Here is a 16,456-nt window from a genome sequence, read left to right as displayed (position 1 = left end):
TTCAAATGGGAAGATGTGTTATTTTAGCTGTTGCATATGATTGCAGGTGAAGTTCTGCTGCTGCTGTGTGCGTTTGTGAGAGGGGATGGAAGCAGAGGCAAAGCTGCTATGACTTCATTTGATTTGCTCCTTGGGATAATACTGGATGACATTCCAGGGTTGTTGTGTGTGACACTGTCTCAGTTTTTAACGCCCCACAAGGCCAGGCAATGTTGTACACCCAGTAATTGTATTGAAAGTGTTGGAGAAACTGTGAAGATGATGATATAAACAGGGATAATATGGTGCCAAGAATAAGAATGCTTCAGCTATTGGGCAGTATAGAAATAAATAAATAAATAAATAAATAAATAATAACTGGTGTTGTAGAAATGATATGCTTTAGGTACCATAAAGCACAATACAAAAGCTAAGAATTCTTAGGGATCTTCTCAAACTGGGGAGAGGTCACAAGCGGGGTACCACAGGGCTCAGTCCTGGGCCCAGCCAGTGCTCTTCAACATTTGTATGAATGACTTGGAGGAGGAGGTGCAGGGAATGCTGATCAAATTTGAGGATGACACCAAATTGGGCGGGATAGCTAATACTTTTCAAGACAGAAACAAAATTCAAAGGGATCTGGATAGACTGGAGTGCTGGTAGGGGTGTACGAACCCCATTCCCCGTTCTGGGTGGGGGTTTCCGCTGGGGGTGGAGGCAATCCGCCCCTCCCCCTAGAATCCTCCGTGGCCAGCTCCACTCTGTGGTGAGGCAGCGGAGCCACTGGCTGGGCCTGTCTGCAGTGCGACCTCCGTCCACTGCTGGGCTGCAGCCGCAAATGGCGGCTGGCGTAGCGGCCGCCATTTGCGCCCCTGCGGTTAGCCGTGATATGCTACGTATATATTTACATAGCCTATCACCGGAAAGAGCAGGGATGCAAAGGGCGGCCAATGCTCAGGAATTTTGGTGGGGTTGTGGTCCAGACCACCTGGGGGCACCAGGATGGGAAGGCGGCCTTGGAGTAAGGCCCATCATTTAATGAACATTAACCCTGCCACTATTCCTTCCTCAGTTTCAAGGGTTGAATGTGCCTGATTCCAGCACCGGGGCGCATATCTGCTCTGGTTTTGTTTTGAAATGGATCCTGGCTCTTGACCCTGGACACACATTCCCCAGCTGATTTTACACAAGCAAAGCATTAAGTGGGGATTGGCTCTTGTGCTTCTGGCTTTGGCTCGGGATCAGGCCTAGCATGAGGAATGTCCTAGAAATGTAATGCAGATATTTATATTGCCTCGGAAGGCTCATGGGGTCAAAGAAGCAAAGAAGCTCGTGGACCTAAAGAAGCAACAACTGAATACAATTATTTCATTGCAGATAGGATGCGAATGTGACACTTCTCTTTCTTTCTTTCTTTCTTTCTTTCTTTCTTTCTTTTTTTCAGGAAAGGACGCACAGAGTACTGGAAGATCCTGTCCTTCTTGTTTGCCACTCAGGAGATCAACCAGAATCCTGGATTCTTACCCAACATCACCCTGGGCTACAACATCCATGACAACTATTTCGATGCCAGAATGACTTCGGATGCCCTGCTAGACCTGCTTTCTCCTGGGCAGGCAAACATTCCCAACTACAAGTGCGGGGGACAGAATCACCCATTGGCTGTTCTAGAAGGGACAGACATCTCCATCCAGATTTCAACTATGTTGGGCATCTACAAAATTCCACAGGTGCGGCGGGTGGGGTGGGGTGTTGCAGGCTGAACCCAAATCTTTCAGTTCATCTCCAAAGAAACAAAAAAGTTCTATGAGGAACTTCAAAAGGAGCTTCCCCTCCCCATGAATATAGGTGGTCCTGATCCACAGTGGGCTGCAAAGTATTAAGGTCTTCCTAGCACCATACCACAGTCCCAATCTGTATTGGGGGGCTCCCTAGATATTTGTGAAAGCTATTGAAATCCTGTACTCAAGGCCAATTCATATGATTAAAATCTTGGCATTGTTGTCGATCACAAGCTGAATATGAGCCAACAGTGTGATGTGGCTGCAAAAAAGGCCAATGCTCTTTTGGGCTGCATTAATAGAAGCATAGCTTCCAAATCCCAGGAAGTACTAGTTCCTCTCTACTCAGCACTGTTTATGTATGTATGTATGTATGTATTTACAATTTTAATATATCACTCCTCATCAGAAGATTTCGGAGCGGTGAACAACATGATAAGAATAAAACAATGGTTAAAAGAGTTTAAAAAGTTAAAACATTTTTAAAAGACAAATCCCAACCAAGTGGAATTCAACAAACCATGGCTGGTCATGCAAGGAAGGCCTCTTGAAAGAACAATGTCTTCAGGTGGCGCCGGAAAGAACACAATGTTGGTGCCTGCCTGACCTCTAAAGGCAGGGAATTCCACAGGAAGGGGGCCACCACACTGAAGGTTCTTCTCCTGGTGGACTCCAACTGGGCCATAGGTCCATGTGGAACCACCAGGAACATGCCCTCTTATGACCTCAGTGACCGGGCAGGTTGGTAGGGAAGGAGGCACTCTCTCAGGTATCCTGGTCCCAAGTTGTTTAGGGCTTTGTACACTAGTACTAATACCTTAAACCTGGCCCAGTAGTGAATAGGCAGCCAGTGCAGTTCCCTCATCAAAGGAGTTACATGCTGAAAAGGGGCAGCTCCTGACAACAGCTGAGCTGCTGCATTCTGCACTAGCTCCAGCTTCCGGACCAGCCTTAAGGGCAGCCCCACATAGAGCGCATTGCAGTAATCCAGTCTTGAGGTTACTAATGCCTGTACCACCAAGGTCAAGCTATCCCTGTCCAGGAGAGGCTGTACCTGGCGAACCAGCCGAAGCTGGTAAAAGGCACTCCGAGCCACAGAGGCCACTTGGGCCTCCAGCGACAATGATGGATCTAGGAGTACCCCCAGACTACAGACCTGATCTTTCAGAGGGAGAGCAACCCCATCCAGGACAGGCAATAAACCTATCTCCCAGACCCAGGAACCACTCACCCACAGGGCTTCCGTCTTGCCAGGATTCAGCTTCAGTTTACTGGCCCTCATCCAGCCCATCACTGAGTCTGGTTAGGCCTCATCTGGAGTACTGTGTCCAGTTCTGGGCACCACACTTGAAGAAGGATGCAGACAAGCTGGAGAGGGTTCAGAGGAGGGCAATGAAGATGATCAGGGGAATGGAAACAAAGCCCTCTGAGGAGACACTGAAAGAACTGGGCATGTTTAGCTTGGAGAAGAGAAGACTGAGGGGAGGTAGGATAGCACTCTTCAAGTACTTGAAAGGTTGTCACAGAGAGGAAGGCGTACGCACATTTTTTCTTCTTCTTTTAAATCAGCCGTGATAGGCTATGTAAACATTTACATAGCCTATCACGGCTGACTGCAGGGACGCAAACGGCGGCGGCTACGGCCGCTGCCATTTGCGGACCCGGCCGGCCAGGATTTGGGGGGGGGAGGGATGGAGCGCCTCCCCCCCGCCAGAATTTCGGGGGGGGGACGGAGCGCCTCCCACCCAGCCAGAATTTCGGGGGGAGGGACGGAGCGCCTCCCCCCCACCTTGAATCAATTTCGTAAAAAGTGACTTTCGTACATCCCTACGTCAGGAGATGCTCGGTAATTTAGGACATTTGATTTTCAGTGATCTATCATTATGAAGCCTGAACATTTTATTTGTCATAAAATCAAGACTATTTGTTCCATCGGTATGAAGTTTGGCACATATAATTTCCAGTAAAAAGGTCTAATCTGAGAAGGTTTCAGAAATATCTGATGAAGAACTGACATTTGGTTGTGAAGCAAAGCAAACCACAAATCTCTTCCTTTTTTGCCAGGTCAGTTATGCTTTTGTTTCTCATGTTCTGAGTGATAAAACTCAGTTCCCCTTTTTCCACCGGATGGTCCCCAGAGAAGGGACCCAATACCAGGGGATTGCCAAGCTGCTCCTGCACTTCCGATGGACGTTGATCGGCCTCGTTGCTCCGGACACCGACAACGGAGAGAGATGCATGAGGGCCTTGACCCCCGAGCTCATCAGGAATGGCGTTTGTGTTGCTTTCTCACAAAGCATCTCAGGACTGAATAGGAACCAAGTGGAGTTCCCTCGTCTTTCACTCCAGAATTGGAGACAAGTCAACGTCTTTGTTTATTGTGCAGAGACTAGATATTTCTTAATTGGAATAAATGTTATGCAACAGTATGTGGAAGTATTGATGAAACCCATCGTAGGGAAAGTCTGGGTCACAACGGCTTTGTGGGACTTTGCCTTGGAGTTGAAACATAATCGTCGTTCTTTCCAGAATATCCTTGGTATATTTTCCTTCAGTCTCCAGCCAAATAAAAGGACAAAATATGATGATTTCTCACCTTTTTCCTTTACTATCAAGCAGTTTATGGAGAATGCCTTTAGTTGTGCCATTTCAAAGCATGCATTGTCTGTGAAAGGCTGGATAAGATGCAGGGAGAACGAGAAAGTGGAGGCCCTGCCCCAAGAGGACGAGCAGAGAATCCTGTCACTCAACAGCCATATCATTTACGACACCATCCAGGCTGTGGCCCGTGCTTTGGAGGCCGCTTATTCCTCCAGATCCAAGAGGAGGGTGGAGGAGGGTGGAGGCAGGCTGGACGTTCAAAGGCTGCAGCCATGGCAGGTATTCCTTTTTCCATTCACAGGTATCTCTGTTGAGCTTGGGAAAGAAATATACCATTCCAGCATGATGGCCTTGGACTTAGAAGCTGAGAACATAATAAAATGAGATGAAATGTTGGATATTTATAGAGCTTTGAAACGCCCTGTGCTGCTCCTTCTTTTGGCCCCCTTGCACTGGACACACAGGACTCAGCCCATCTGGTCAGAGCCCCCATCATTGGTGGAACTCCTCTGTGTCCTCACTGGCCCATTGCCCTTGCTCCTCCACTGGGGTCAGCCGTCTCTCTGCTCCTTCCTGCCTCCCGGAGGGGCTGCTATTTTGGCACCTACCTGGGACCACTGGGGCACCTCCTCCACTCCCTCTTTTGTCTGTGGAAGTGTCATCTGGAATCTGAAATGTTGCCTGGATATATGGTTGGCTCATGTGCTGCTGTACTTTTTCCAGTATGTGCAGAAGTGTTTCTTGCATCTAGTTCCCCCTGAGTATTATTATTATGAATAGTAGTAGTAGTAGTAGTAATAATGATGATAATAATGATGATGATAATAATAATAATAATAATAATAATAATAATAATAATAATAATAATGGCTCTTGGAATTGTTGTCGATCACAAGCTGAATGTGAGCCAACAATGTGACAGTTGCTTCTTGACCCTCGTACAGGTTTCTCAGGAGACAGGTAAGGTGGTCTGGTACTTCCATCACTTTAAGAATTTGCCACAGTTTGTTGTGATCCACACAATCAAAGGCTTTAGCATCAACAATGTGATGTGGCTGCAAAAAAGACAAATGCTATTTGGGGCTCCATTAATAGAAGCATCGCTTCCAAATCCCGGGAAGTACTAGTTCCCCTCTACTCAGCACTGGTTAGGCCTCATCTGGAGTACTGTGTCCAGTTCTGGGCACCGCACTTTAAGAAGGATGTAGACAAACTGGAGGGGGTTCAGAGGAGGGCAACGAGCATGATCAGGAGTCTGGAAACAAAGCCCTGTGAGGAGAGACTGGAAGAACTAGGCATCTTTAGCCTTGAGAAGACTGAGGGGAGATAGGATAGCGCTCTTCAAGGACTTGATAGGCTGTCACAGAGAGGAAGGCCAGGATCTCTTCTCCATCATCCCAGAATGCAGGTCATGGAATGGGCTCAAGTGACAGGAAGCCAGATTGCGGCTGAACATCAGGAGAAACTTCCTCACTGTTAGAGCAATACAACAATGGAAGCAATGACCTAGGGAGGTGATGGGCTCTCCCACACTGGAGACATTCAAGATGAAGGTGGACAGCCATCTGTCAGGGATGCTTTGACTTAGATTCCTACATTGAGCTGGGGGTTGGACTTGATGGTTTTATAGGCCCCTTTCAACCCTGCTATTCTATGATTCTATGAATAATAATAATTTCTTTTCTATACCGCCCCATAGCTGAAGTTCTCTGTGTGGTTTGTTGTTGTTGTTCAGTCGTTCAGTCGTGTCCGACTCTTCGTGACCCCATGGACCATAGCACGCCAGGCCTTCCTGTCCTGCGCTCTCTCCCGGAGCGTGCTCAAGTTCATATTCATTGCATCGGTGATGCTATCTAGCCATCTTATCCTCTGCCGTCCCCTTCTCCTTTTGCCTTCAGTCTTTCCCAGCATCAGGGTCTTTTCCAGGGAGTTTTCTCTTCGCATTAGGTGGCCAAAATATTGGAGCTTCAGCTTCAGTATCTGTCCTTCCAATGAGCACTCAGGGTTGATTTCCTTTAGGATGGACTGATTTGACCTCCTTGCAGTCCAGGGCACTTGTAAGAGTCTTCTCCAGCACCACAGTTCGAAAGCATCAATTCTTCGGCGCTCAGCCTTCCTTATAGTCCAGCTCTCACAGCCATACATTACTACTGGGAAAACCATAGCTTTGATTAGACGGACCTTTGTCGGCAAGGTGATGTCTCTGCTTCTTACTATGCTGTCTAGGTTGGCCATAGCTTTCCTCCCAAGGAGCAAGCGTCTTTTAATTTCATGGCTACAGTCACCGTCTGCGGTGATCTTGGAGCCCAAGAAAGTAAAATCTGTCACTGCTTCCATTTCTTCCCCTTCTATATGCCAGGAAGTGATGGGGCCAGATGCCATGATCTTCGTTTTTTTTAATGTTGAGTTTCAAACCAGCTGTGTGGTTTACAACGATTCATAAAATACAGCAGCATTACAAAAAATACAGCATCATAAAAACAGCGTAAAATTTGTTAACACACAAAAATTAAAACAACACAACAGCTAAAAACAATTTAAGTAGAAAATAGAGAATCATTTTCTGTGGGAACAATTGTTTTAAATCATTGTTTACAGTCTGATGCCTGAAACAAGAAATGCAGCTCATCTCCGATGCCTCAGAATGAAGATATAAAAATTACAGCTTAATCTCCCTTTACTCAACTTTCCTCTAAATAATCCCAGATGCCTTAACCGTCTTCCCTCGTAGGGGGGTTTCTACTGCCCTTAGTAATTTTGGTGGCCTTTTTCTGCACCTTTTCCATCTCTGCTATATCCTTTTTGAGGGGCAGTATACACAGTATTCCAGCCCTGGTCGTAAATCTGCATGAAAGTAGCATAGCAATATTTACAGCAGAGTCCTATTCATCTCTGCTCAGATGTCCCATTCAGTTCAGTGCGATTTTCTCCCAGGTAGGTTTGTCTAGGAGTTTACTTGGGAATAAGTCCCACTGAATTCAGCAGAGCTCATTTCTGGGTAGATGTATATAAGATTGTACTGGTTTTGTGGGATCGGGTCCAGCTTCTTCCTTTTGATGGAAGCCTTCCTTCTTCCTTTCCCTCCCTGTTTGCCGGAAGTTTCAATGCTGTTTTGGAGCAGGATGCCGAGGGACCAACTTTTAAAAAATACGTTGAAAATAAGTGCTAGATCACAAGTGCGTCTAAGTGTGCTATCGTGGGCAAGCAAGTGCTCCCACTACAGCCTGAAAATAAGTTTAACCTCAGGTTGCTTCCACAGAACTACACGTGGGGAGGATCCATGGTTAATACGTATTCCTTTGTGTCCTTCGGTCCCCTTTCACAAGCTTCATAGTTCAGCTTCCGTATATTACACGCTAAGGCACATACCCTCCATGTCAGTATCTTGCTATCGCTCTATCACGGAATGGCACTAACACTCATTTGCGCTATTGGGTGATAGCACATTCATTCAGGGGTGCCTGCTGATGAGGTAGTCTGGTATTTCAAGGGAAAGGGGGAAAAATTGGAGGAATGGGGCATTGGTCTGGGAAGTCTACTCTGAAGTAAATCCCATTGTGATCATAGAATCATAGAACAGTAGGGTTGGAAGGGGCCTACAAGGCCATCGAGTCCAACCCCCTGCTCAATGCAGGAATCCAAGTCAGAGCATCCCTGGCAAATGGCTGTCCAGCCTCGTCTTGAAGGCCTCCAGTGTGGGAGAGCCAACCGCCTCCCTAGGTCATGGGTTCCATTGTCGTATTGCTCATACAGTCAGGAAGTTTTTCCTGTTGTTCAGCCGGAATCTGGCTTCCTGTAACTTGAGCCCATTATTCCATGTCCTGCACTCTGGGATGATCGAGAAGAGATCCTGGCCTTCTTCTCTGTGACAACCTTTCAAGTACTTGAACAGCGCTATCATCTCTCCCCTCAGTCTTCTCTTCTCAAGGCTAAACATGCCCAGTTCTTTCAGTCTCTCTTCATAGGGCTTTGTTTCCAGTCCCCTGATCACCTTTGTTGCCCTCCTCTGAACCCTCTCCAGTTTGTCTGCATCCTTCTTCAAGTGTGGTGCCCAGAACTGGACACAGTACTCCAGATGAGGCCTAACCAGTGCTAAGTAGAGGGGAAATGAGGCTTGTTCATGAGATTGCCATGAAGGGGTGTAGAGCCTGGAGGGGGGAGCCTCTCCAATTGGTTGAGCAGCCCCTGCCAGTGTGGTGACGTTCACTTCCAATCCCCCCACCCCACCCAGAAGTATGTTTCCGTCAGGGATTTACAAGGGAGCGGTGCCGATTGCATGAAAATGCCAGTATTCCTTTGTTTGCTTTGCCCTTCTGTTTTGGTGGAAACATGGCCCTGTTTTCTCATTGGTGGTGGTGGTGGTGGTGGTGGTTTCTCTCCCACTCTAGCTTCACCCTTTCCTGAGAAACTCCCAGTTTTACAATAATTCTATGGATGGAGTGTATTTAGATGACAGCGGGGACCTGGCAGCCAGCTTTGACATCGTGAACTGGGTGAGGTTTCCCAATAGGTCTGTCTGTAGAGTGAAATTTGGGAGAATGGAAAGACGCAGATCCCTAGGCCTCAAGTTCACCGTTGACCAGGATGCCATTGTGTGGCCCAAATGGCTCAACCAGGTGAGGAAAATCATTCCTTTCACGTCACTGTATTTCTTGACCATCTCTTAACCTCTAATCAGTGTAGTAGGTTCCAGGTGACTATTCCCGACCCTGGTGCCATCAAAATACATTGGAGTGCACCTTCCATGTTTCCAAGCCTTCATGGGCATTAGCTGAGAATGATGGGAGTTGCTGTTGCACACACCGGATGGGCACCATGTTGGGGAAGGATGCTCCGGGCGGGGCTGCCTTTGACTCCCTGCCCATTCCAACGAGGAGCAGTTCTTCCAGATCTCAGAGAGAGGGGAGCCCTTTCCCCACTCCGCAACACAGCTGCGCACCAGAAGGATTGCCTCTGCACAAAAACAGGTTGCAGGTTAATGGTACTTCAACTCTTTGTACAATTATATAGCACCACTAGGCTGTATGATACTTGATGGACAGGTCCCTCAAAATTGGACACAAGGGAAACAAGAGAGGAAGGGGAGGGGAAGCCCCGGGGGTGGGAGGGGGGTAAACTGGGAAACCACCACAGTGTTTTCGGTGGCATGTCTTTGGGCTTAGCTATGGGCTTCACATTCATTCCTATTGACCCTGTTGCGTCCTTCCGACTCTCTCTCATTTCTGTAGCTCAATTGGCCCTAACATCTTTTCCTTGATGCTTCTTATCTTTTTGCCTAGCCCCTGCCTCATTCCAGGTGTGTGGAAAGCTGTCGCCCTGGATTCGTTAAGGTGGTTCAGGAAGGAAGGCCAGTCTGCTGCTATGCCTGTCCTCCTTGCATGGAAGGGACCATCTCGTCCCAGGAAGGTGGGTGACTCCAGAGGAAAAAGCAGCCCATGGGGAGGAGAGAAAGGTTTTCTGAAAGGCATTTCTAAACATGGATCCTTTGAAGGATCCAGTGTTGCATGTCCAAAATCTTTCTTATCTATGGATGTACGAAAGTCACTTACCATTTCGAAGGGTGACATTCGCAGTGGGGCTGAGGCGCTCTGTCCCTCCCCCTGAAATTCTCTCTGGCTGGCTCCGCTCCACTGAGATTCCATGGAGCTGCTGGCCAGGGCCGCCCGCAGCCAGACATCCAGCTGCTTGGCAGCCTGCAGGGACACAAATGGCAGTGGCCGTAGCTGCCGCCATTTGCGTCCCTGTATTTTGCCGTGACCCCTTCATGGATCACTGCCTTGTTGTGGCGAAGGGGCTTGCGTAACTCAGTGAAGCCATAAGCTATGCCGTGCAGGGCCACCCAAGACAGACAGGTCATGGCAGAGAGTTCTGACAAAATGTGGTCCACTGGAGAAGGAAATGGCAGCCCACTCCAGTATTCTTGCCAAGAAAACCCCATGGGACGTATCACAAGGCTAAAAGAGATGACGCCGGAAGATGAGCGCCTCAGGTCAGAAGGTGTCCAATATACTACTGGGGAAGAGCAGAGGGTATTTTCAAGTAGCGCCAGAAAGAGTGAAGCGGCTGGGCCAAAGCCGAAAGGACACTCAGCTGTGGATGTGTCTGGTGGTGAAAAGAAAGTCCGATGCTGTAAAGAACAATATTGTTTAGGAACCTGGAATGTCAGATCAATAAATCAAGGTAAGCTGGAGGTGGTCAAACATGAGATGGCAAGATTGAACATCGACATCTTGGGAATCAGCGAACTAAAATGGACAGGCATGGGCGAATTTAATTCAGGTGACCATCATATCTACTATTGTGGGCAAGAATCCCTTAGAAGAAATGGAGTAGCACTCATAGTCAACAAAAGGGTGGGAAAAGCAGTACTGGGGTACAATCTTAAAAATGATAGAATGATCTCAGTACGAATCCAAGGCAAACCATTCAACATCACAGTAATTCAAGTCTATGCCCCAACCACTGAGGCCGAAGAAGCTGAGGTTGATCAGTTCTGTGAAGACCTACAACACCTTCTAGAACTAACACCCAAAAAAGATGTCCTCTTCATCATAGGGGATTGGAATGCTAAAGTAGGAAGTCAAGAAATCACCAGGATAACAGGCAGGCATGGCCTTGGTGTACAAAATGAAGCAGGAAAAAAGCTAATAAGAGTTTTGCCAAGAGAACACGCTGATCATAGCAAACACTCTTTTCCAACAGCACAAGAGACGACTCTACACATGGACGTCACCAGATGGTCAATATCGAAATCAGATTGATTATGTCCTTTGCAGCCAAAGATGGAGAAGCTCCATACAGTCAGTCAAAACAAGACCTGGAGCTGACTGTGGCTCAGATCATGAGCTGATTCTTGCAAAATTTTGGCTTAAATTGAAGAACCTAGGGAAAAACACTAAACCATTCAGGTATGACCTAAATCATATCCCTTATGAATATACAGTGGAGGTGAGGAATAGATTTCAGGGATTAGACCTGATAGACAGAGTGGCTGAGGAACTATGGACGGAGGTCCGTAACATTGTTCAGGAGGCAGCAACAAAATCCATCCCAAAGAAAAAGAAATTCAAGAAAGCCAAGTGGCTGTCTGATGCGGCTTTACAAGTAGCTAGATGGCATCACCAATGCAATGAATATGAACCTGAGCACACTCTGGGAGAGAGCGCAGGACAGGAAGGCCTGGCGTGCTATGGTCCATGGGGTCACGAAGAGTCAGACACGACTGAACGACTGAACAACATTTTGCCATGATAGGCTATGTAAATATTTACGTAGCCTATCATGGCAAAAAACAAAACAAAAAAACAGCGAACGCAAATGGCTACAGCAGCCGCCATTTGCATTCCCTTTTTTTTTTGCCGTGATAGGTGAAAAAAGTGAAAACTGTTACGGTGAAAAAAGAAAAGGGAACACAAATGGCAGCCACTACGCCATTTGCGCCCCCCTTTTGCCGTAATAGCCTACGTAAATATTTACGTAGCTGCCGCCATTTGCGTTCCCTTTTTTTTTCCCATGATAGGCTAGGTAAATACTTACGCAGCCTATCACAACTTCCGCAGTGGTGTCCCTGCGTTAGCCGTGATAGGCTACGTAAGTATTTATGTAGCCTATCACGGCTAACCCCAAGGTGGCCCAACTGCAAGACCTGCCCCTTCTTGTCTGGGTTCCTTTCACATCAGTAAAGGGCACCAATGACAGAATGACCCAAGCACCATTTACCAATAATCTGGCACTTTTGTTTCCTATCTGGGAAGCCTCAAAGATACGGGAATCTTAGTTACTCTTGTACCAAGAGACTGAGCTGAGTTGCATTGGCCTTTGGAATCCCATATTTTAATTAGGGATGGGGGAGAAATCCTCCACGGATCCCAGTGAGGCCAGATTCAAAAGAATCCACCCCCCTGGAGTCTGTGGAGGATCGGAAGACTTATCTCCGCCTCCTGGAGGAATCGAGTTTGGCCGGATTCTCCCTGCCAGTGACACAGCCACCATTGTGGATTGACTGCAGCTGCAAATGCTGTCCAGGATGCATCCAGGGACTCACCCTGCCCCAGCGATACAGCACGGCAATTGTGGCCGGCCATATTGCCAGCAAAGCAGAGCTGGTGGCCGGCTCCGCAGGATTGCGACAGAGCGGAGCTGGCTCCAGCCTGGCTTCCAGCTGGCCCAGATGAATTCCAGGGGAAGGAATGGATCACCTCCCCCCCTGCAGACCCCCCCTCCAGACTGGCAGGTAAGGGATTCATACACCCTAATTTTAATCCACAATTCTCTTGGAGGAATCTTAATTATTGCATTTCCTCATTGGGCAGTAGGAATAAGGAGGTACAAAGATGGAAGCTTTGCAAATATCTTTGATGGAACGTAAAAGAACAGGAATTGCTAAGGAGGTCAGGGAGATGTTTCTCTTCTTCTTTCCAGATGCAGACCATTGCACCAAGTGTCCGGATGATCAGCATCCAAACAAGGAGCAAGATCAATGCATCCCTAAGGTTATAACTTTCCTGTCCTATGGAGAATATTTGGGGATCATCCTGGCTTCCTTTGCCCTATTCTTGTCCTTAATCACAGGCTTTGTGTTAGGAATCTTCATCAAATACCTGGATACTCCGGTAGTCAAAGCCAACAACCGGGACCTCTCCTACATTCTCCTCGTCTCCCTCCTGCTTTCCTTCTTGTCCTCCTTCTTCTTCATTGGCCGGCCAAGGAAAGCGACCTGCCTCCTGCGACAAATGGCCTTCAGCATCATCTTCTCAGTTGCCGTCTCTTCTCTTTTGGCCAAAACAATCACTGTGGTGCTGGCCTTCTTGGCCACAAAACCAGGGAACAGGATGAGGAATTTGCTGGGAAAGAGTTTGGCCAACTTGGTTGTCATTTCTTGTTCCAGTGTCCAAGTTGTCATTTCCACCATCTGGCTGGCCACCTCTCCACCCTTCCCAGATTCTGACAAGCACTCAGAGCCAGGACATATCATCCTGCAATGCAACGAAGGATCTGTCACCATGTTCTATATTGCCCTTGGCTACATGGGCTTCCTGGCTGTTGTCTGCTTCACAGTGGCTTTCCGAGCCAGAAAGCTGCCTGGGGCCTTCAATGAAGCCAAGCTGATCACTTTCAGCATGCTGGTCTTCTGCAGTGTTTGGGTGTCCTTTGTGCCCACCTACCTGAGTACCAAGGGGAAATACATGGTAGCCGTGCAGGTCTTCTCCATCTTGGCCTCCAGCGCTGGGTTACTGGGCTGCATCTTTCTCCCCAAGTGCTACATCATTGTTCTGAGTCCTGAATTAAATACAAAGGGGCATCTCATGATGAAAACAGGATAAATCTGTTTTTTATTACCCCCCCCCCCCAACATTCTACCATTATTCTGTGCTATATTCTGCACTGGGCAAAAAAAAAAAAGCTTCATTCCTACTTTGGAAAACCATCAGAGAAAACCTGTTTGGCCATTTAATCCTGCTATTTTTTTTTTTTTTAAGCTTTATGCTTGCTTTAAATGCTCTCTGCTCTTAACTGCTTTGAGGTTTAACTATTGTGAAACACCCTGAGTTGTCTTTTCAGGCCTGAATAATAAGAAATAAAAATGTCTTAGAAAGCAGGCCTGGCTTTCAAAACAGAACTGCATATGTGACAAGAACTCATCACCCCCATGTGACTCCAGACACCAGCCCTGGAAGAGTCACCAGGTAAATGGTTTGGGGAGCCTGTTACTTTTTACCTTGCTGTTTAAATTGGAAGGAAGAAGAATTCTCAGTCTGGGATACTTGCAAAGGAACACCTTTTAAGCCATTCAACAGCTCATCATAATTTTGAGGAGCCAGAAGAGACAGGATTTCTGGCCATTGTTTAACACTGAGGGTGAAATTTGGGGCATATCTGCAGCATCCTGATAGCCAAAAGTTGTGACTGTCTTGTCTCAAAGAAGCATGTAACTTGGTTTGCACGTGACAGCAGCAATTCCTGGCTTGTTTGACCCAGGAATTGCGGGGAAGAGCAGAGTGCCGGAGCTAGGGATGCCAGAGAATTCCACCACAGACTGAAATGGGATTGAATTCCCTTCAGTCTGTGCCATGGAATCCGCTGCGGAACAGCACCACGAAGTCCTGCGGAGCCAGCAGTCATGAGGCTTTTTTTTGGTCATCCGCACAGAGTCATGAAATTTTCGTAAATAAAAACGCAAGGTAGGATATTCCGATAATAAATACACAAGTTTTTTTTTTTTTAATGGATTGTGCTCACCGCCTTGTTTGTGGGTGCTCTTTTTCAATTGAAATCCTCCGTCTCCGTTTACTTTCAGCCAAAGCACTTCCTCCTCCCCGGGGCTTCCCAAAACAAGGCTGCCCCAGGTGTGCCTGAGCGATGCACTCTTTGTTTAAAGCAATGCTGTTTGAAAGAAAGAAAAAAATAGGGATGTACGAAATCCCCCTTACCTGGCTCTGCCAGGTTCCGCTGGGGGGGGGGAGGTGCTCCATCCCTCCCCCCGGAATCCTCGCCGGTGGGGGAGGTGCTCTGCACCTCCTCCCTGGAATCCTGGCTGGCCGGCTGCACTCCACGGGGATTCCGCAGAGCCGCCGGCCGGCTCCACCAGCAGCTGGACATCCGGCCGCTGGCTAGTAGGGACGCAAATGGCGGCGGCCATAGCCGCCGCCATTTGCATCCCTGTAGTCAGCCGTGATAGGCTACGTAAAGACTTACATAGCCTATCACATCTGGCTTAAAAACAACAACAAAAAAACGTGCGTACGCAAATGGCGGTGGCCGTAGACTAAAATATTTACGTAGACTAAGACGGCGAAAATAAGGGGGAACGCAAATAGCATCTGCTACGCTATTTGCGTTCCCCTTATTTTGGCCGTCTTAGTCTACGTAAATATTTACGTAGAGTAAGACGGCCAAAAATAAGGAACGCAAATGGTGGCGGCCGTAGCCGCCGCCATTTGCGTACGCGGTTTTTTTTTTTTAAACCCAGCCAAGATAGCCTACGTAAATCTTTACGTAGCCTATCACGTTTTTTTTTTTTTTTTTTTTAACAAGACTGGAAATGGTGGCGGCGGCAGCCGAAGCCGCCGCCGCCTGGAAGTTCCACCCCAGGTAAGTCTCATCCCAGGGGGGATCCGAAGGGGGGTGGGGGGATGGCAGGCCGTTCCTCCACAGATTTCGGGGGGCCGAATGCACTGGCAATTGGCCTCACTGAGATCAGTGGAGGAATTCTCTGCCATCCCTAGAAAAAACCTTTTAAAATGACCATGCTGGTCTGGAGCCCTGCACGAGTATTATTCCCCCTGCGAGGCTTTCTATTTCCACATCCAGCATTGTTGGTGACTTTGTGAGGCTAAAATGGAGAGGAGAACCAACTCTGTGCATGTCTACTCAGAAGTAAGTCTTACTGAGTTCAATGCAATTTACTCCTACACCTGTCAGCACCCCACTTACCCCAGCTCAGCTTTGTATTTCCACACCCAGCTCATTAGCAAACCTGTTAGTTCATAGAATCATAGGAATAGTAGGGTTCGAAGGGGCCTACAAGACCATCGAGTCCAACCCCCTGCTCAACGCAGGAATCCAAGTCAGAGCATCCCTGACAGATGGTTGTCCAGCCTCGTCTTGAATGCCTCCAGTGTGGGAGAGCCCACCACTTCCCCAGGGAATTGGCTACATTGTCGTATTGCTATTACAGTCAGGACATTTTTCCTGATGTTCAGCCGGAATCTGGCTTCCTGTCACTTGAGCCCATTATTCCGTGTCCTGCAATCTGGGATGATGGAGAAGAGATCCTGGCCTTCCTCTCTGTGACAACCTTTCAAGTACTTGGAGAGTGCTATCATATCTCCCCCCAGTCTTCTCTTCTCAAGGCTAAACATGCCCAGTTCTTTCAGTCTCTCTTCACAGGGCTTTGTTTCCAGTCCCTTGATCATCTTTGTTGCCCTCCTCTGAAACTTCTCCAGTTTGTCTGCATCCTTCTTCAAGTGTGGTGCCCAGAACTGGACACAGTACTCCAGATGAGGCCTAACCAGTGCTGAGTAGAGGAGGGGAACTAGTAGTTCCCGGGATTTAGAAGCTATGCTTCTATTAATGCAGCCCAAAATAGCATTGGC

General features: G+C 47.7%; 1 protein-coding gene across 1 annotated transcript; it reads left to right on the top strand.

Annotated features, from left to right (window-relative positions):
* Nucleotides 1-1,553: 1,553 nt before the first annotated feature.
* LOC146356693 (vomeronasal type-2 receptor 26-like) lies at nucleotides 1,554-13,684 on the top strand. The gene is made up of 5 exons (XM_084830265.1): nucleotides 1,554-1,709; nucleotides 3,825-4,640; nucleotides 8,750-8,977; nucleotides 9,641-9,767; nucleotides 12,783-13,684. The coding sequence occupies exons 1-5, from the start codon at nucleotides 1,554-1,556 to the stop codon at nucleotides 13,682-13,684; spliced, it is 2,229 nt and encodes a 742-aa protein (XP_084686391.1).
* Nucleotides 13,685-16,456: the final 2,772 nt, after the last annotated feature.

The sequence above is a fragment of the Heloderma suspectum genome, chromosome 2, assembly GCF_057233095.1.
Source record: "Heloderma suspectum isolate Gila_16-S chromosome 2, 16-S_ref, whole genome shotgun sequence".
Classification (NCBI taxonomy): domain Eukaryota; kingdom Metazoa; phylum Chordata; class Lepidosauria; order Squamata; family Helodermatidae; genus Heloderma; species Heloderma suspectum.
This window is presented reverse-complemented; position numbering and strand designations above follow the sequence as displayed.

What these genes read in the sequence shown, in the direction of transcription:
- LOC146356693 (XM_084830265.1), top strand. Translation starts at nt 1,554, where the DNA reads ATGACTTCGGATGCCCTGCTAGACCTGCTTTCTCCTGGGCAGGCAAAC. An exon ending in AAAGGCTGCAGCCATGGCAG is followed by an intron (nt 4,641 to 8,749) that starts GTATTCCTTTTT and finishes CTCCCACTCTAG; the next exon opens with CTTCACCCTTTCCTGAGAAA. An exon ending in GGCCCAAATGGCTCAACCAG is followed by an intron (nt 8,978 to 9,640) that starts GTGAGGAAAATC and finishes CTTTTTGCCTAG; the next exon opens with CCCCTGCCTCATTCCAGGTG.